The sequence below is a fragment of the Chiloscyllium plagiosum genome, unplaced genomic scaffold (assembly GCF_037043375.1).
Source record: "Chiloscyllium plagiosum isolate Xiang-an unplaced genomic scaffold, Cpla_swu_hap1 HiC_scaffold_9, whole genome shotgun sequence".
Classification (NCBI taxonomy): domain Eukaryota; kingdom Metazoa; phylum Chordata; class Chondrichthyes; order Orectolobiformes; family Hemiscylliidae; genus Chiloscyllium; species Chiloscyllium plagiosum.
This window is the reverse complement of record NW_028270147.1, coordinates 12,193,176-12,209,173: the sequence shown is the minus strand read 5'-3', so window position 1 is coordinate 12,209,173 and position 15,998 is coordinate 12,193,176. Positions and strand designations below refer to the sequence as shown.

Genomic DNA, 15,998 nt, shown 5'->3' with positions numbered 1-15,998 from the left:
TGCAGTCCCAATACTGATCCCCGAGGCACACCACTAGTCACTGATCACCAATCAGAAAAGCACTCATTTATTCCAACTGTTTGGTTCCTGTTGGTTAGCTAATCCTCTATCCATGCTAATACATTACCTGGAATGCCATGCATCTTTATCTTAAGCAGCAGCCCTTTGTGTGGCACCTTGTTGAATGCCTTTTGGAATTCTAGATACACCACATCTATTGGATCTCCGTTGTCCACTGTGTTTATAATGTCTTCACAGAATTCTAGTAGATTAGTTAAGGATGGTTATCCTTTCATTAACTTATGCTGCCTCTATCCAATAGGGCAATTTCTATCTGGATATTTTGCTATTTCTTTCTTGATAATAGATTCAAGGATTTTCCCCACTATAGAAGTTAAGCTAACTGGCCTATAAATCCCTACCCTTTGTCTACCTCCTTTTCTAAACAGTGGCATCACATTTGCTGTTTTCCAATCTACTGGAACTGCCCCAGAGCCCAGAAAATTACCACAAGTGCATTTGTTATTTCTCTCAGTATCTCTTTCCGTACCCAAAGCCAGGAGACATGTTCCATTAGCTTGCCTAACACTACCTCTTCCATGATAATGATAGTTTCTAGCTCTTCACCTTGTCAATTACTGGCATGTTATTAGTGTGCTCAGACACAAAATACCTGTTCAATGCTTCAACCATTTCCTCATGTCCCACAACTGAATCCCCTTTCACCCTCTAAAGGACCAATGCTTACCTTCTTCACACTTGTTCATTTTATATATTTATATAAAGTTTTGCTATCTGTCTTTATATTCTTAGCTAGTTTATTCTCATAATCTGTCTTACTTCTCTTTCTAGTTTTTTTCCTGTGGCTTTCTGTTGACCTTTAAAGTTTTCTCAATCTTCTAGTTTCATGCTGTTTTTGGTCACTTTGTATGCCTTCTCTTTCAATTTGATAGCCTCCCTTACTTCCTTAGACATCACCCCTTTTCCTACAGCCCTTCTTTTTCACTCGCATATACTTTCGCTGAGCACTTTGAAAATATTGTTTTGCCAGTACTCCACAGTTTGCAAACCGCCCCACCATAAAGTCTTTGCTTCCAGTCTACTTTAGCCAACTCCATCCTCATCCTATTGTAGTCTCCTTAACTGGGGAATATTTTCATCAGGCAATTACCTAGTCAGGTGTCTTAAAAGCCTGTTTTAGAATTCAAACCCATTTTCATGTAATTCAAATTTGCACTGAACGTTGGTTGTGAGAATTGATTGAGAGGAGACATTGATGGAGGAGGGGAGGGCCTAGTGGTATTATCACCGGACTTTTATCCAGAGACTCAGTTCTGGGGATCCAGGTTCCAATCCAACTATGGCAGATGGTGGAATTTGTTTTTAAATTAAAACAAAAACTGGAACTAAGAGTCTAATGATGAGCATGAATCCCTTATTGATTGTCAGGAAAAATCCATCTGGTCCACTTATGTCATTTAGGGAAGGAAACTGCCATCCTACCTGGTTTGGCCTACATGTGACTCCAGACCCACAACAATGTGGTTGCCTCTTAACTGCCCTTTGGGCAATTAGGGATGGACAATAAATACTGGCCTGACCAGACGAATTAAAAAAAAATGTATTAGCATCACAGGACTAGGTTGAGCGGGATGGGGCCATTCACCACAGCAGATTCGCTGCCGATGATTAGCCACTGCCCTTTGACCACTGAAGACGATTCACCACCACAAATAAGTTTAAAATGTTAGAGAACAAGCATATCTAAACCATATAAAATTGCCGTTATATTGGTTAAGGCAGTGTTTGCGTTGTTTCAGTAGCAACTTATTTTCGTTACAGGTGAGTTTTTTTTTAGGCTTGTATTTTTTTTTCCATTTACCCTCATGTCTTCAAAATGGAAACAGGAATTATTAGTAAACGTGGAAATAAGAAGTTTTACCACGATGGTTTTATATATGTTTTTGATAAACATTCCAAGAGTGATTCAAGTATTAAATTTTGGTGATGTGAACATTCTTATAGTGTCTTATTAACGAATGTGTAGCTGATGTCCCTCAGTCAGTCCTAGCATCTTTACCGACGACAAGCAGCATGAAGAAAATAATTTGACGAAAAAGGAATGAGGAGAGACGCAGATGATAGAATACAAAATATTGTTCTCAAATACGGTGAAAGAGATTGTTTGGAATATCTTAGAGGAATAGCGCATAACTATCAAATGAACTAAAATTTCATTGTTTAATATTAATGTGAGATTTTACTGCCATTATAAAGATTTTTAAAATATATTTCCTTTTTCTGGTTAAAGTTTGTAACTCATTTTTATATATATACCAATAAAATAATATTTATTTTATCTCTTTTTTTAATCAATATGTAGTATGAAAGAACAGGTGGGAGAGAAAACAATCAGTACATATATACATTTCCAGTGGCGAATAGTCTCCAGAGGTCAAACAACCCCAGTGGAGAAACGCTGGTGGAGAATTGGCAGTGGCTAATCATCAGCGGTGAATCTGCTGCTGCGAATCATCACCAACCCAGTTTGGGACTCACTGGAGTTTAGAAAAATGAGAGGTGGTCTCATTGATACATATGGGATTCTTAAGGGGTTTGACTGGGTAAATGCTGAGGGAAATGTTTGCCCTTATGTGCGCGTTTAGGACCGGGAGGCACCATCTCAGAATAAAGGTGCTAATTTAAGTGTGCTAATAATGACGAAGGAGCAGTGCTCCGAAAGCCAGTGCTTCCAAATAAACCTGTTGGATTGTAACCTGGTGTGTAATTCTTAACTTTGTACACCCCAGTCCAACCGGCATCTCCAAATCATGCTAGTTTAAGGCTATGATAAGGAGGATGTTATTTTCACAGGTGGTTGAGTGCCTTAGGAACTCCTTGCCACAGAAAGCTGTGGAGGCATAGTTCTTGTGTCTATTTAAGGCTGAGAGAGATAGACACTTGATCAGTCAGGGAATTAAGGGTGACAGGGAAAGGGCAGGCAGGCGGACATGAGGAATGTTGGATCAGCCATGATCTTATTGAATGGTGAAGTAGGCTCAATCCACCTAACCTGCACATCTTTGGATTGTGGGAGGAAACCGGAGCACCCGGAGGAAACACCCGCAGACACGGGGAGTATGTGCAAACTCCACACAGACAGTTGTCTAAGGGTGGAATCGAACCCAGGTCTCTGGTGCTCTGATGTAGCAGTGCTAACCACTGAGCCATGTACCACAATTCCTAATTGCTCTTGAACAAAGTGACAACTATTTCAGATGGCTGTAAAGAGCCAATCAATACAATGCTCTAAGTCTGGACTCTCATGGAGGTCAGACCAGATAAGAAAGACAGAAATTCCTCCTTACAGAGCGTGAATGAACCAGATGGGTTTTGATAACAGTCAATGATCATCAACATCACTGAGAGTAATCTTCAATGCCACGTTTATAAATTTACATTAAATTCCACTGACTGCCATGGTGTCTCTAGCTTGAGACTCTGGCTTACTAGACCATAAGATGATAAGAAATAGGAACCAGAGTAAATTGCCCATAGAGTGTAGGGATGTGTAGGCTAAATGGATTAGCCAACATGGAATGCAGAGTTACAGGGATGAGGTGTGTCTGGTTGCGATTCAGTTCAGAGGCTCGGTGTGGACTTGATGGGCCAAATGGGCTGCTTCCATACTGTCTGGATTCTATGATTGCCAATAAATGCAGGCCTTGCCAGCATTGCCTACATGCCATGAAAGACTAAGAAAACAGTACCATCTGAAATGGTGAACATGAAAATTTATCAGGCACTGTCTAAAAACTTCTCGCCAATGGGAAAAAGAAATTCTAGTAGCTTCCATATTACTGCTACTGTTTGTAGGATAGGTAGGTTTTAATGTAGACAAATAGGAGGTAATCCACATTGGACCTTCAAAGACAGATCAAGGTACTTTACAACTGGTGAAAATTTAAAAGTACTGGAGGTCCAGAGAGTGTTGGGGGTCCAGGTACATGGATCCTTAAAATGTGATGAGTAATTCCAGAAAATAACTAAAAATGCTAATGAAATTCTAGCTTTTATATTTGGAGTAATAGAATACAAGAGGGTAGGTGACATGTTTCAACTAAACTGGGAGTACCATGAGTGATAGTAGGTTCCAGATATGAGAATGGCAGCATTGATTACCAGAATGATCCCTGAACGTCAAGGTTAAATCGCAAGGCAAGATTGTGTAATCTTGGCTATAGTCCCTAGAACATAGAAGGTTTAAGGGGTGATGTGAATGAAAGGTTCAAGAGATTGAGGGGGATGGATAAGATTGATGGGTTTCCACAGACAGTCTAGGATGAGGGAGTGTAGTTTGATGATTTAGAGCCAGACCTTTAAGTAGTGCAGTTAAGAAACATTTATACACACAATGAATGATAGAACTTTTGGATATTTCATCTGCAAATAGAAGTTGATCCTTTGCAAAGGTTGATTTTAAATTTACGCTTGACGGAAATCAATGAACCAAAAGTGTGTTAGATGACAGGCAAGAACAGAAATGTGGAGTTAATTGTAAATCTACCAGGATGTTACCAAATGGCAGAGCAGGCTTGATTCTTAATAACATCTTCCTGCTCGTATGATTTAGATAAAGGATGCAGACACTGGTCCAAGTTAGGACCAAGAGTTTTTAAGAATGCGGATTTACCATTTGGCTTATTAACTTTTTTTCGCATATTACAGCAGACGGATCCAGTTTCTTCCAATTCATTTCTTCTCCACATACTTTTATACCTTCTGTTCAACTCCTTGTGTGAATATATTTTTCTTGGATTTGCACTCTGCGTTAAGCTTTATTGAAATTCTTGGACCCTGACCCTGAAGGGATTTCCTTAACATGGAGAAGGGTTAGGCTGCCAATTCCCTTTATCATTTGAACACTTTGATCAGACCATGATACACCTTATCACTTTTAGTGAATGTTATGATATGGAGATGCCGGTATTGGACTGGGGTGTACAAAGTTAAAAATCACACAACACCAGGTTATAGTCCAACAGTTTTAATTGGAAGCACACTAGCGTCGCTCCGAAAGCTAGTGTGCTTCCAATTAAACCTGTTGGACTATAACCTGGTGTTGTGTGATTTTTAACTTAGTGAATGTTGCAATCCTCTGCTCCAGGTGTACCCTCTACCTGTGCTCACTTATCCCTACCTCACCACCCTGCATTCCTCTCTCCCCCCACCCCCGACTTTATCTACAGTTCCCCTTACATCCACCCCGAGTCCCGAAGAAGAGTTACAAATGAGATGTTGACTTTTGCACTCCTAATTCTGGCTGGCTTGCTGTGTTCTTCCAGCCTCCTTCTTGTCAATCCTCAATAGTAGCTCCCTCGTTCCATCCTCTGCTGAACATTCCAAAACCTGGTCGCAAAGATTTGTTCGCGATTCCACAGGCCACCATGTTTCCTTCTAATCTTAGGTGTCATTTACCTCATTGTCTTTGTAAGTCTAAGTCAATTTGAAGCTTATAGGACAACCGTTGAAAAAAAAACCTGCATTCTCTTAGCTTTGAGTCATGAAAGACTTTGTGTGGCGATCTGAAGAATTCTTACATTGACTTCAACATAAATAAAAATTGGGAAGGAAAACACAGGCTAGCGATTTCCTGTCACCTGTTTTATGCTATTGAGCAGAATTAGAATGACCTCCATGGACAACTGTACAGGAATGAATTAATTCCTTTGCTGTTGTCAGAGGGTGAAGGGAATATGAAGGTGACAGCTTAAAGGGAAAGTTTGGTGAAATTGTTTAAGCATGACAAATAAATATTATATAGAGGTGTGAAGTACTTAGCATATTACTTTCCACCAATAAGAATCAATACTGATGACACATGAGACCATTGTTGGTTAAGAGAGCATCATAGAATCTCTAGAATGTGGAAGCAGGGCATTCAGCCCATCAAGTCCACATCTACCCTTTGAAGACCCAGCCATGTCTCCATACTCCTGCATTTCTATCATAGAATCCCTACAATGTGGAAACAGGCCCTTCAGCCCAATATCGACCCTCCGAAGAGTATCCCATCCAAACCCACTCCCCATTATTCTACATTTAACCCTGACAAATGCACCAAACCACACATCCCTGAACATTATTTCCCCACAGCCAATTCACTTAACTTGGCGCATCCCTGAACACTATGGGCAATTTAGCATAGCAATTCCACTTAACCTGCACATCTTCGGGACTGTGGGAGGAAACTGGAGCATCCAGAGGAAACCCACACAGACATGGGAAGAATGTACAATAGTCGCCCTTGGCTGGAATCGAGCCCAGATCCCTGGCACTGTGAGGTAGCAGTGCTGACCACTGAGCCACTGCGGTGATAAGATGCTGATCTTGAATTTAAAAGCTAAAGACTGCCACAGGAAAGTGAGACTGAGGCACAAGAATAATTCTATAATTTGGGAAAATGGATTTTAAGGTACTGCTTTGAATAGTTTACATATTTATTCAATTTTTTACAATTTTAGGCTACCCGTACTTTAAGGTCCATGCATCATTTTGCCATTAAATCAAAGTCGTAAGGTGGGGAAACATTCTCCCACAGCAGAAAATTAGCCAAATGATCTGATCATCAGTTTTTCATCTCTTCTGCAAGGGATACATCTTTCAAGACTTTGGGAGAGTTCTTTGCTTTTCATTGAGGAGTACTTTCAGATGTTTTATAGGGAAACTACAATTGCTGTTGAACTGAGAAGGAGGATAACACACTTGCATTTGTTTAGCATCCTTGAGATGTTGTCCCAACCATTTGACACTCAAAGTATAGTCATTGTGCAAAATGCAATTTTCCAATCAGAGCACAGCAAGATCCCACAATCAACAATGTTCAGACAGTCTGTTTTTGTGATGTTAATTAATTGAGCGATAAGTATTGGATAGGACACAGGGTTATTGGGATAGGGTGGGGGCTAGGTCTGTGTGGGAGGCCTTTTGGAGGGTTAGTGAAGACTCAGTGGGCCAAATGGGCAGAGAGTCATTGAGTTATAGAGCTATACCATATGGAAACAGACCCTTTGATTCAAGTCATCCATGCTGACTGGATATTCAAAATTAATCTCGTACCATTTACCATTACTTGACCTATATCCTTCTAAACACTTCCTATTCATGTACCCACCCAGATACCTATTAAATGTTGTAATTGTACCAGTCTCCACCACTTCCTTTGGCAGCTCATTCCACACATGCACCATCATCTGAGTGAAAACATTGCCCCTTAGGTCCCTTTTAAATCTTTTCCCTTTCACCTTAAACCTATGCCATCTAGTTTTGGACTTTCTCATCCAAGGGAAAATACCTTATCTATTTACCCTAACCATGCCCATCATCATTTTATAAACCTCTATGATGTCACCCCTCAGCTTCCGACGCTCCAGGGAAAACAGCCCCAGCCTGTTCAGCCTCTCCCTATAGTTCGAACTGTCCAACCCTGGCAACATCCTTGTAAATCTTTTCTGAACCCTTTCAAGTTTCACAAAATCCTTCCGATAGGAGAATTGCATGTAGTATTCCAATAGTGGCTCAACCATTTTCTTGTAAAGATGCAACATGACTTCACCACTCCTTTACTCAATGCTCTGACCAACAAAGGCAAGCATACAAAATACCTTCTTCATTATTCTGTCTACCTGTGACTCCACTTTCAAGGAACTATGAACCTGCACTCTGAGGCCTCTTTGTTAAGCAACATTCCCCAGGACCTTACCATGAAGTGTATTAGTCTGCCCTGATATGCCATGGGGTGCCTTGGTTTAATATCTCATTCAAAGATTGCATCCCTTGCAGTGCAGCACTCCCTCAGTACTGGCACGCGTGTATCAGCCTGGACTATGTACTCAGGTCATTGGAGTGGGACAGAGTCATAGAGAAAACAGACCCTTTGGCCCAACTCATCCATGGCCAACCAGATATCCTAAATTAATCTAATCCCATTTGGCAGCAGTTGTCCCATATCCCTCCAAACCCTTCCTATTCATATACCCATCCAGATGCCTTTTAAATAATTGTACAGCCTCCATCACTTCCACTGGAAGTTCACCCTCTGTGTGAAAAAAATTGCCCCTTAGGTCCCTCTTAAATCTTTCTCCTCTCATCTTAAACCTTGAACCCACAGCTATCAATTTATGAGATCGGTCCTCAATATTTCTGCTTATTATTTCATTTTAGAGTAGAAATGTAATTTATGCACTTACCTGCTGGCAGGTCTCACATAGCTGAGCATAAGCAGAACCCTTGGTCTCTGAGATTTTCTCCTGACAGTTGTTCAGGTCCTTCGATTTTGTGATCGTGACTACTCCACTTTTCTTGTTCTCCTGAATTGCATAGCTTGCATGGCAGATGCCTTCTACACCACTCTAGACACAAGTGCAGACTGGATCAGTACATGTACAGTACAACATGGAATTAATATGGTCAACATTACCCATTCCATAACTGGCCAAACCCCACCAGGATGAAGGATGAAGACAACAGAGGGACATCTTCAAACTCTCCTCCCTCCATACCTTATCTGGATTTGGAATTATTTCCTTCACTGTCACTGGGTCAAAATCCTGGAACCTCTGCCTGATAATTAACTTCACTACCTTCAATGTCCAACCTCAACATTATCTTCTCAATGGTAACCAGAGATGCTCCAAGGCTGGGTGTTATATGTAGAGGGAGTAAATCATCTTCTGACCACCAGAAGTCTTTGCACCATTGACAAGGTTTAAGTTAGCAATAAATGGGACACCTCAAATGCCGAAAACAGTACAGTTCCAGTGACACTCAGGCAGCAGGGATAAAGCACTCTGCTTGATTGGTAACCCAGCACACACTCATACTTTCACAGCCATGATGCAATGAGGCTACAGGGTGCACTAACTAGTAGAGGCCAGTTAGCTCAATTAGCTGGACAGCTCTGTTTGGCTTCAGTTTCTGTACTGGCTCAGGTTACAATGAAGGACCTACCTCCTTGACCTTGCCCCCTCACCTGAGGTGTGGTGACCCCCAATTTAAACTCACCACAAAGCATCTCTCCCTAATGAGAGAGAGCAGCCCAAGCCCATCTAGGATTACTCTGACTTTACCTAGCTACTGGATGCACTGCAGCAAGTCACCAAGGCTTCCTCAACACCAACACCATCATCTTGGCTGCACCACTTAGCAGGACAAAGGCAGAAGATACATGGAACACTGGGTTACTTTTCCAGTTTTGCATCCATCCTGACTTGGATATATTTTGGTGTTTCTTTCTTGAGAACTGGGTCAAAATCCTAGAATTTGTATCCAAATGTTGTTGTGGAAGCAAATTCACCACATGGTCTGCAGCAGCTCATGATGGTTTGTTGCCAACTTTTCTTGGGATGGGCATTAAATACTGACTGTACCAGTCTGGACACCTGGAGAATGAACATCACTTTGAGAAAATCAATGTACCTCCTGCAGCTCATAGATGTTCTGTGACTTTTTAATGCTGATCTGCAGCATGTTGAGAATACCCCTGTAGATGTTGAGGATGTTTTCAGATAGCTCTGGCTGGGCATATATATTTCCAACGCGTCCATGGCTGTATTCAAACTTTATCGGCTTGCTCAATTGTGCGGCCAAATTCCGAGTCAGCTTCCGTGCTGGGATAAATTGAGCGTTCGGCCAAACCCCGCTGTACTCTTCAATTTGAGGTGAAATCATCTGAAGGGTGGAAGAGCAAAAAGTCACTATTGTTAAAGAAAATGAAATTGGCTTTCGGGGACCATTGTCAAAAAGTATGGCGCTGGAAATGTACAGCAGTTCGGGCAGCATCAAAGGATCAAGAGAAACAATATTTTGGGCATAAGCCCTTCATCAGGAATGTTGGGGGGAGTATTGGTGGGGGAAAGATGTCTGAAAAATAAATAGGAGGGGGGAGTGTGGGGCTGGGGGGAAGGTAGCTGGGAAGGTGATAGGTAGATGCAGGTGGGGGGGATAATGGTGATCGGTCGGAGGAGAGGGTGGAGTGAATAGGTGGGATGGACAGGTAAAGAGTGCGGTGCAAATTTAGGGGGTTGGATCAGGGGCCATTGACCTACATTTTTAAGGATTTGGGTTATTTTGGATTATTATCAATTGGATTGCCATGGGGCATGACTGTATGTATCACAGGCAGTTTTAGTTATGGTTCAATACCTCTGGTCACAGTTGTATTGTGAGACCTGCAGCCAGCAGCACCGCTGTTACAGCAATTGTGTTCCAAATTTCTACCAAGAGAAACTTTTATCGTCAGACAAGGAGAGAAATTGGTTCTTGATCCACACTTTGGTGGTGGGGTCTTTGGCCGGGATGCAAAAAGGACAAATTTTGGCAGGTTTTGGAAAGGATGCCTGAAATATCTTGGTGACTTTGGACATTATTGGGTTTTCCAGGAGGCAGCCTTGAACAAAGATTTAATTTCTTTGTGAATGTTAGTGATGGGTCTTGCACTGGTTAAGGGTTTCTGTTGAGACTTGGGTACCATGCCCACTATACTATGATTTCTGGCTGTTTCCTGTGACCTATAGACAACAAACAGGAACATTTTGTTGCAAAACTTACTGCAATTGGAGGCAGATCCATTCATAGTCATAGAGACACAGATACACAGCACAGAAACAAGGTATTCTACCCAACCTGTACTCTACAGCCTTATTACAAACAACAGCTATGAAAATACACACATGATACAAAAACACACTCAATTCATTTCTTTACACAATTGAAGCATAGAAATAAAGGAAAAAACTAAATTCTAAAAATCTCTGCGCATTTTTCAGTGGGGACACTGTGGGCTGTCTTTGGCATTGCTCTTTAGGAAGGATGTAAAGGATATTGAGGAGAACAAAGGGGATTGAAATGCTTTGTTTTATTTGTTCATGGTATGTGGCCATCAATGGTTATACCAGTATTTAGACATAAAGCCATAAAGTCATAGAGATGTACAGCATGGAAACAGACCCTTCGGTCCAAACCGTCCATGTTGACCAGATATCCCAACCCAATCTAGTCCCATCTGCCAGCTCCTGGCCCATATCCCTCCAAACCCTTCCTATTCATATACCCATCCAGATGCGTTTTAAATGTTGCAATTGTCCTAGCCTCCACCACTTCCTCTGGCAGCTCATTCCATACACGTACCACCCTCTGTGTGAAAATGTTGTCCCTTACGTCTCTTTTATATCTTTCCCCTCTCACCCTAAACCTAAGCCCTCTAGTTCTGGACTCCCCCATGCCTGGGAAAAGACTTCATCTATTTACCCTATCCAGGCCCCTCATGATTTAATAAACCAATATAAGGTCACCCCTCAGCCTCCAACACTCCAGGGAAAACAGCCCCAGCCTACGCAACCTCTCCCAATAGCTCAAATCCTACAACTCTGGCAACACCCTTGTAAATCTTTTCTGAACCCTTCCAAGTTTCACAACATCTTTCCGCTAAGAAGGAGACTAGAATTGCCTAACCAATGTCCTGTACAGCTGCAACATGACCTCCAAACTCCTGTACTCAATACACTGACCAACAAAGGAAAGCATACCAAACGCCTTCTTCACTATCCTATCTACCTGCGACTCCAGTTTCAAGGAGCTATGAACCTGAACTCCAAGATCTTTTTGTTCAGCAACACTCCCTAGGACCTTACCATTAAATGTATAAGTCCTGCTAAGATTTGCTTTAACAAAATATTGCCCATTCCTAATTGTCCAGAGGGCAATTAACAGTCAACCATGTTGCTGTGGGTCTGGACCAGATAAGGACGGCAGATTTCCTTCCCTAAAAGAATTCGTGACAGAAACATCATGGACATCAGTAAATGATACCAAGGATTGTATCGAGGTACTGGAGGAGCCAGCATTGTTCTCCTCAGGTCAGGGAAGGTTAAGGTGAGAATTCTAACAAGTGGAAAAGTCAACAACAACAGGCCATAGTTACAAGATATAAAAACTGAAATTGCTGGAAACACTCAACAGGTCAGGCAGAGAGAAAGCAGTGTTGACATTTTGATCTGATGACACTTCTTGAGAGCAGATTTACAAAAACTTGGAAAAGAACCTTGTTGCGTTGGGGTGGGGTGGAATGATCATATTTTTACACAGCATGTTGCTGTAATCTGGCAGGCACTGCCTGAAATGGTGATAGATATGAGTTCAATTATAAACTTAAAATGGAAAGCAAAAAGCTGGGCAATGGGTGCAGAGCAGGGGGAGTGAATCAATTGGTGCATTCTTTCAAAGTGTTATTGTTGGATTGAAAGGTGTTTTTTGATGATGTTGGAATTTATGATCCATTAAAATGCATTTGTGCTGCTTTATCAAGGAAATTTACAAATCCAATGATGATAAAAAATAGCTGAGAAGATGTCACAAGATTTTAAACATACCTTTAAGGCTTAACACTACCTTTGTGAATTGCTATAGCAACTGCCTCATTTACGTGTACATTGTAAGAAGGGAAGCAATGGCCTAGTGGTGCTATTAATCCAAAGACCCAGCTAATGTTCTGGAGACCCAGGTTCAAATTCTGCCACAGAATTTAATTAAAAGTATCTGGAATTAGAGTCTACTGATGACCTTGAAACCATTGTTGGGGGGAACACCAATCTGGTTCACTAATGTCTTTCAGGGACGGAAATCTACCATCCTTACCTGATGTGGTCCAACATGTGATTCCAGACCCACAGCAATATGGCTGACTCTGAACCTCCCTATGAAATGGCCCAGCAAGCCACTCACCACCACCTTCTCAAGGACAACTCGGGATGAGCAATAAATGCTGGTCAGCCAGGACTCCCATGAGTGACTACAAATAAAATTAAAGGGAATGACAAATGTTTGTTTCCCACTGAGTGGATAAGGGTGGTGGGCGTTTGGAACGCGTTGCCAGCAGAGGTGGTAGAGGCAGGCACGGTAGATTCATTTAAGGTGAGTCTGGACAGATGCATGAGTAGATGGGGAGCAGAGGGATACAGATGCTTAGGAATTGACCGACAGTTTTAGACAGTACATTTGGATCGGCTCAGGCTTGGAGGGCCGAAGGGCCTGTTCCTGGGCTGTAAACTTTCTCTCTTTTTCTTTCTTTGTTACTCAGCCAGTCTAAGCCTGTGTCACAAGTTAAAAATGGCACCTTTGTTTTGGCAAAATTTGGCAACTGTTAAGGATGATTACAATTCAATATTACTTACATAAGGATAGAATACTTTACAATGATGGTAAAAAGAAACTTCGTGCTCGAAAGCTGAAATAAGATCAGAACATTCTGAGAATATACTGTCGGCAAAAGATAAAAGTGTGCTAAAGTTTTGAATTTCAGAGCTGTGAAACTCTGTCTCCCTTAATCCTCTTACCGAATGAAAGGGTTGACTGAAGCAAAATTGTTAAATTAGAATTTAGGATTTGAATTCAGACCTGTGCTCCTGAATTCCAGTTTATTTTTATTCAATCGAATTTTCATTCCTACACCACATGGACTGTAGAGGTTCAAGAAGGCAGTTCAACCCCCGCCTTATATAGGGCAATTAAGGATGGGCAAGAAAGGCTGGTTTCTGAGAAATTTGCTTAACTGAGTGTTAACCTGTTTTTTCTTGCTTCCCCCACTGTTAAACCTAGTCTAAGTTATTAGGATTCTCTGTGCTCCCTTGACCCACTCTCATGTTAATTGGTCCAAGTGGAAATCCACAGTACAGAATCACGTAGTGGGACGTGTTTGGGAACCGATGATTCTCAACAGCAGTGTATAATTAGAAAATCTATCCTTTTATTTTGGCACAAATTAACTCATAGAGTCATACAGCACAGAAGAGGTCCACATCCCATCAGATCTATGTTAACCTATGTTCACTAATCGCAATTCCCCCTTGGCCAATACCCTGTAATTAGATTAGATTACTTACAGTGTGGAAACAGGCCCTTCGGCCTAACAAGTCCACACCGACCCGCCGAAGCGCAACCTACCCAGACCCATTCCCCTACATCTACCCCTTTTACTAACACGACGGGCAATTTAGCATGGCCAATTCACCTAACCTGCACATTTTGGGAGGAAACCGGAGCACCCGGAGGAAACCCACGCAGACACGGGGAGAATGTGCAAACTCCACACAGTCAGTCGCCTGAGGCGGGAATTGAACCCGGGTCTCTGGCGCTGTGAGGCAGCAGTGCTAACCACTGTGCCACCGTGCCGCCCAGTATGTTATGACATTCTGAATGTTCTTTATGTTAGCTAATCGTTCTTCTATTATCCAAATGCTCCTTACCTTCAGAATATGGCTCTTTTGTCCAATTGAATTAATTTGCACTTTGCTGGTTATCTTAAGGCCTCCCTTAGCCAGGCCATGTTCAGGTAGCCCTGTCAGAACAATCCCTTCGTACTGGTAAACGTACGTCTTGCTTTGACTGAAAGAAGGATCTGTGAGTAAAGGAAGTTAGTGACAGTTTAAGAATGGGCAATGTAGGCAGCAACCCCCAAAAATCATCAGCCGTTTGAAATCCAGAAGAAAAATATATCCTTACCATGATGTTGACTCCCTGTGGGAAAATAAAGAAAGGCAAGTCAGAAAAAGTCGATTATTCCTGAAGCAATTTTCAATGTTTTTTTCTGTTTAAATAATTCTCGTAAGTAGTTAAACTGAATATGTTCACTGGATCATAGACATTTACAGTACACGAGGATATAAGAACAAAAGAACTGGGGCAGGAGTCAATAATTGATCCACACGAACCTGCTCCACAATTGTGACTGATCTAATCTCGGCCTCACTTTCCTGCCCACTCTCCATAACTCTTCAGCCTGTTACTAATTAAAAATATGTCCATTTTCTCCTTAAATTTGTTCAGTGTCCCAGCATCCACTGCACTCTGGAGTTGTGAATTCAACAAAATTGCGATTCTTTGAATGATAGAATCCCTGCAGCATGGAAACAGGCCATTAGGCCCTACAGGTCCACACTGATCCTCTGAAGAGTACTCCAACCAGACCCATTCCCCTAGCCTATTGCTTTACATTTCCGTGACTAATACACTTAGCCTACACATCCCTGAATACTATGGGCAATTTAGCACAGCCAATTCACCAACCCACATTATGGGAAGAAACCAGACCACACAGAGGAAACCCACACAGACACGTGGAGAATGTACAAATTGCACAATGACAGTTGCCTGAGGCTAGAATTGAACCCAGGTCCCTTGTGCTGTGAAACAGCAGTGTTAACCATTGAGCCATTGTGCCACCCCATTTTGGCATAAGTAATTTCTCCTTATCTCTGTTTTAAACCTGATACTCCTTACAAAGGGCCATTAAGTCCATCGTGCCTTACCTACACTTAGAAAGGGTTAATTCCAATACCCTACTCTGTCCCTGAAGCTCTGCAATTATATCCCTTTCCTAATTCTTGTTTGATTTCTTTTTAAACATTACAACTGAAGTTCCAAATGTGAACTACATTCTATTATCTCGTTGTAAGAAAAATCCCCTTACCCCACCTCTTGTTATTTTGTCAATTCTGTAAAATCTGCTTTCTCAATTTACCAAGCCTCCCAACGAAGGAAACATTTCTCCTGAATTACTCGACCAAAGCCCTTCATAATTTCATACGCTTCGATCCTCCCATAACTCTGAGGAGGACAATTCTGGTGGCTCTATTTTGCCCTCGAAACTGACAACCCACATTCTTACCATTCCAGAAAATCTTCTCTGCAATCTCTTTCATAGCCTGTTGGCTGAGGCATTGAAAACTTACCCACAAGAGCAAAGGCCAGTGCAAAAATAATTCCCCTCATCATAATAAAGCTCAAATGCAGCTGGTGTCTCTCTGTCTACCTCTTTATAACAAATGGTCACTGCATGTGACCACGTGTGCCCTGTCCTTTGACCAATCAGTTTTCCATCAGATTGGTTTGGCTTCATGTTAGCGAAGGAAAACGTATTTATTTTTTCTTTTGCAGGTATCAAA

General features: G+C 41.8%; 1 protein-coding gene across 1 annotated transcript in view; it reads right to left on the bottom strand.

Annotated features, from left to right (window-relative positions):
- vtg3 (vitellogenin 3, phosvitinless) overlaps positions 1-15,755 on the bottom strand; it is a 111,463-nt gene extending 95,708 nt beyond the window's left edge. Inside the window, exons 1-4 of the mRNA XM_087990311.1 lie at positions 15,722-15,755; positions 14,301-14,452; positions 9,478-9,729; positions 8,250-8,411 (exon numbers count right to left, since the gene is read on the bottom strand). Coding sequence (XP_087846437.1) covers positions 8,250-8,411; positions 9,478-9,729; positions 14,301-14,452; positions 15,722-15,755 — 600 coding nt within the window. The remainder of the gene's footprint in view (positions 1-8,249; positions 8,412-9,477; positions 9,730-14,300; positions 14,453-15,721) is intronic.
- Between the last annotated feature and the right edge of the window lie 243 nt (positions 15,756-15,998).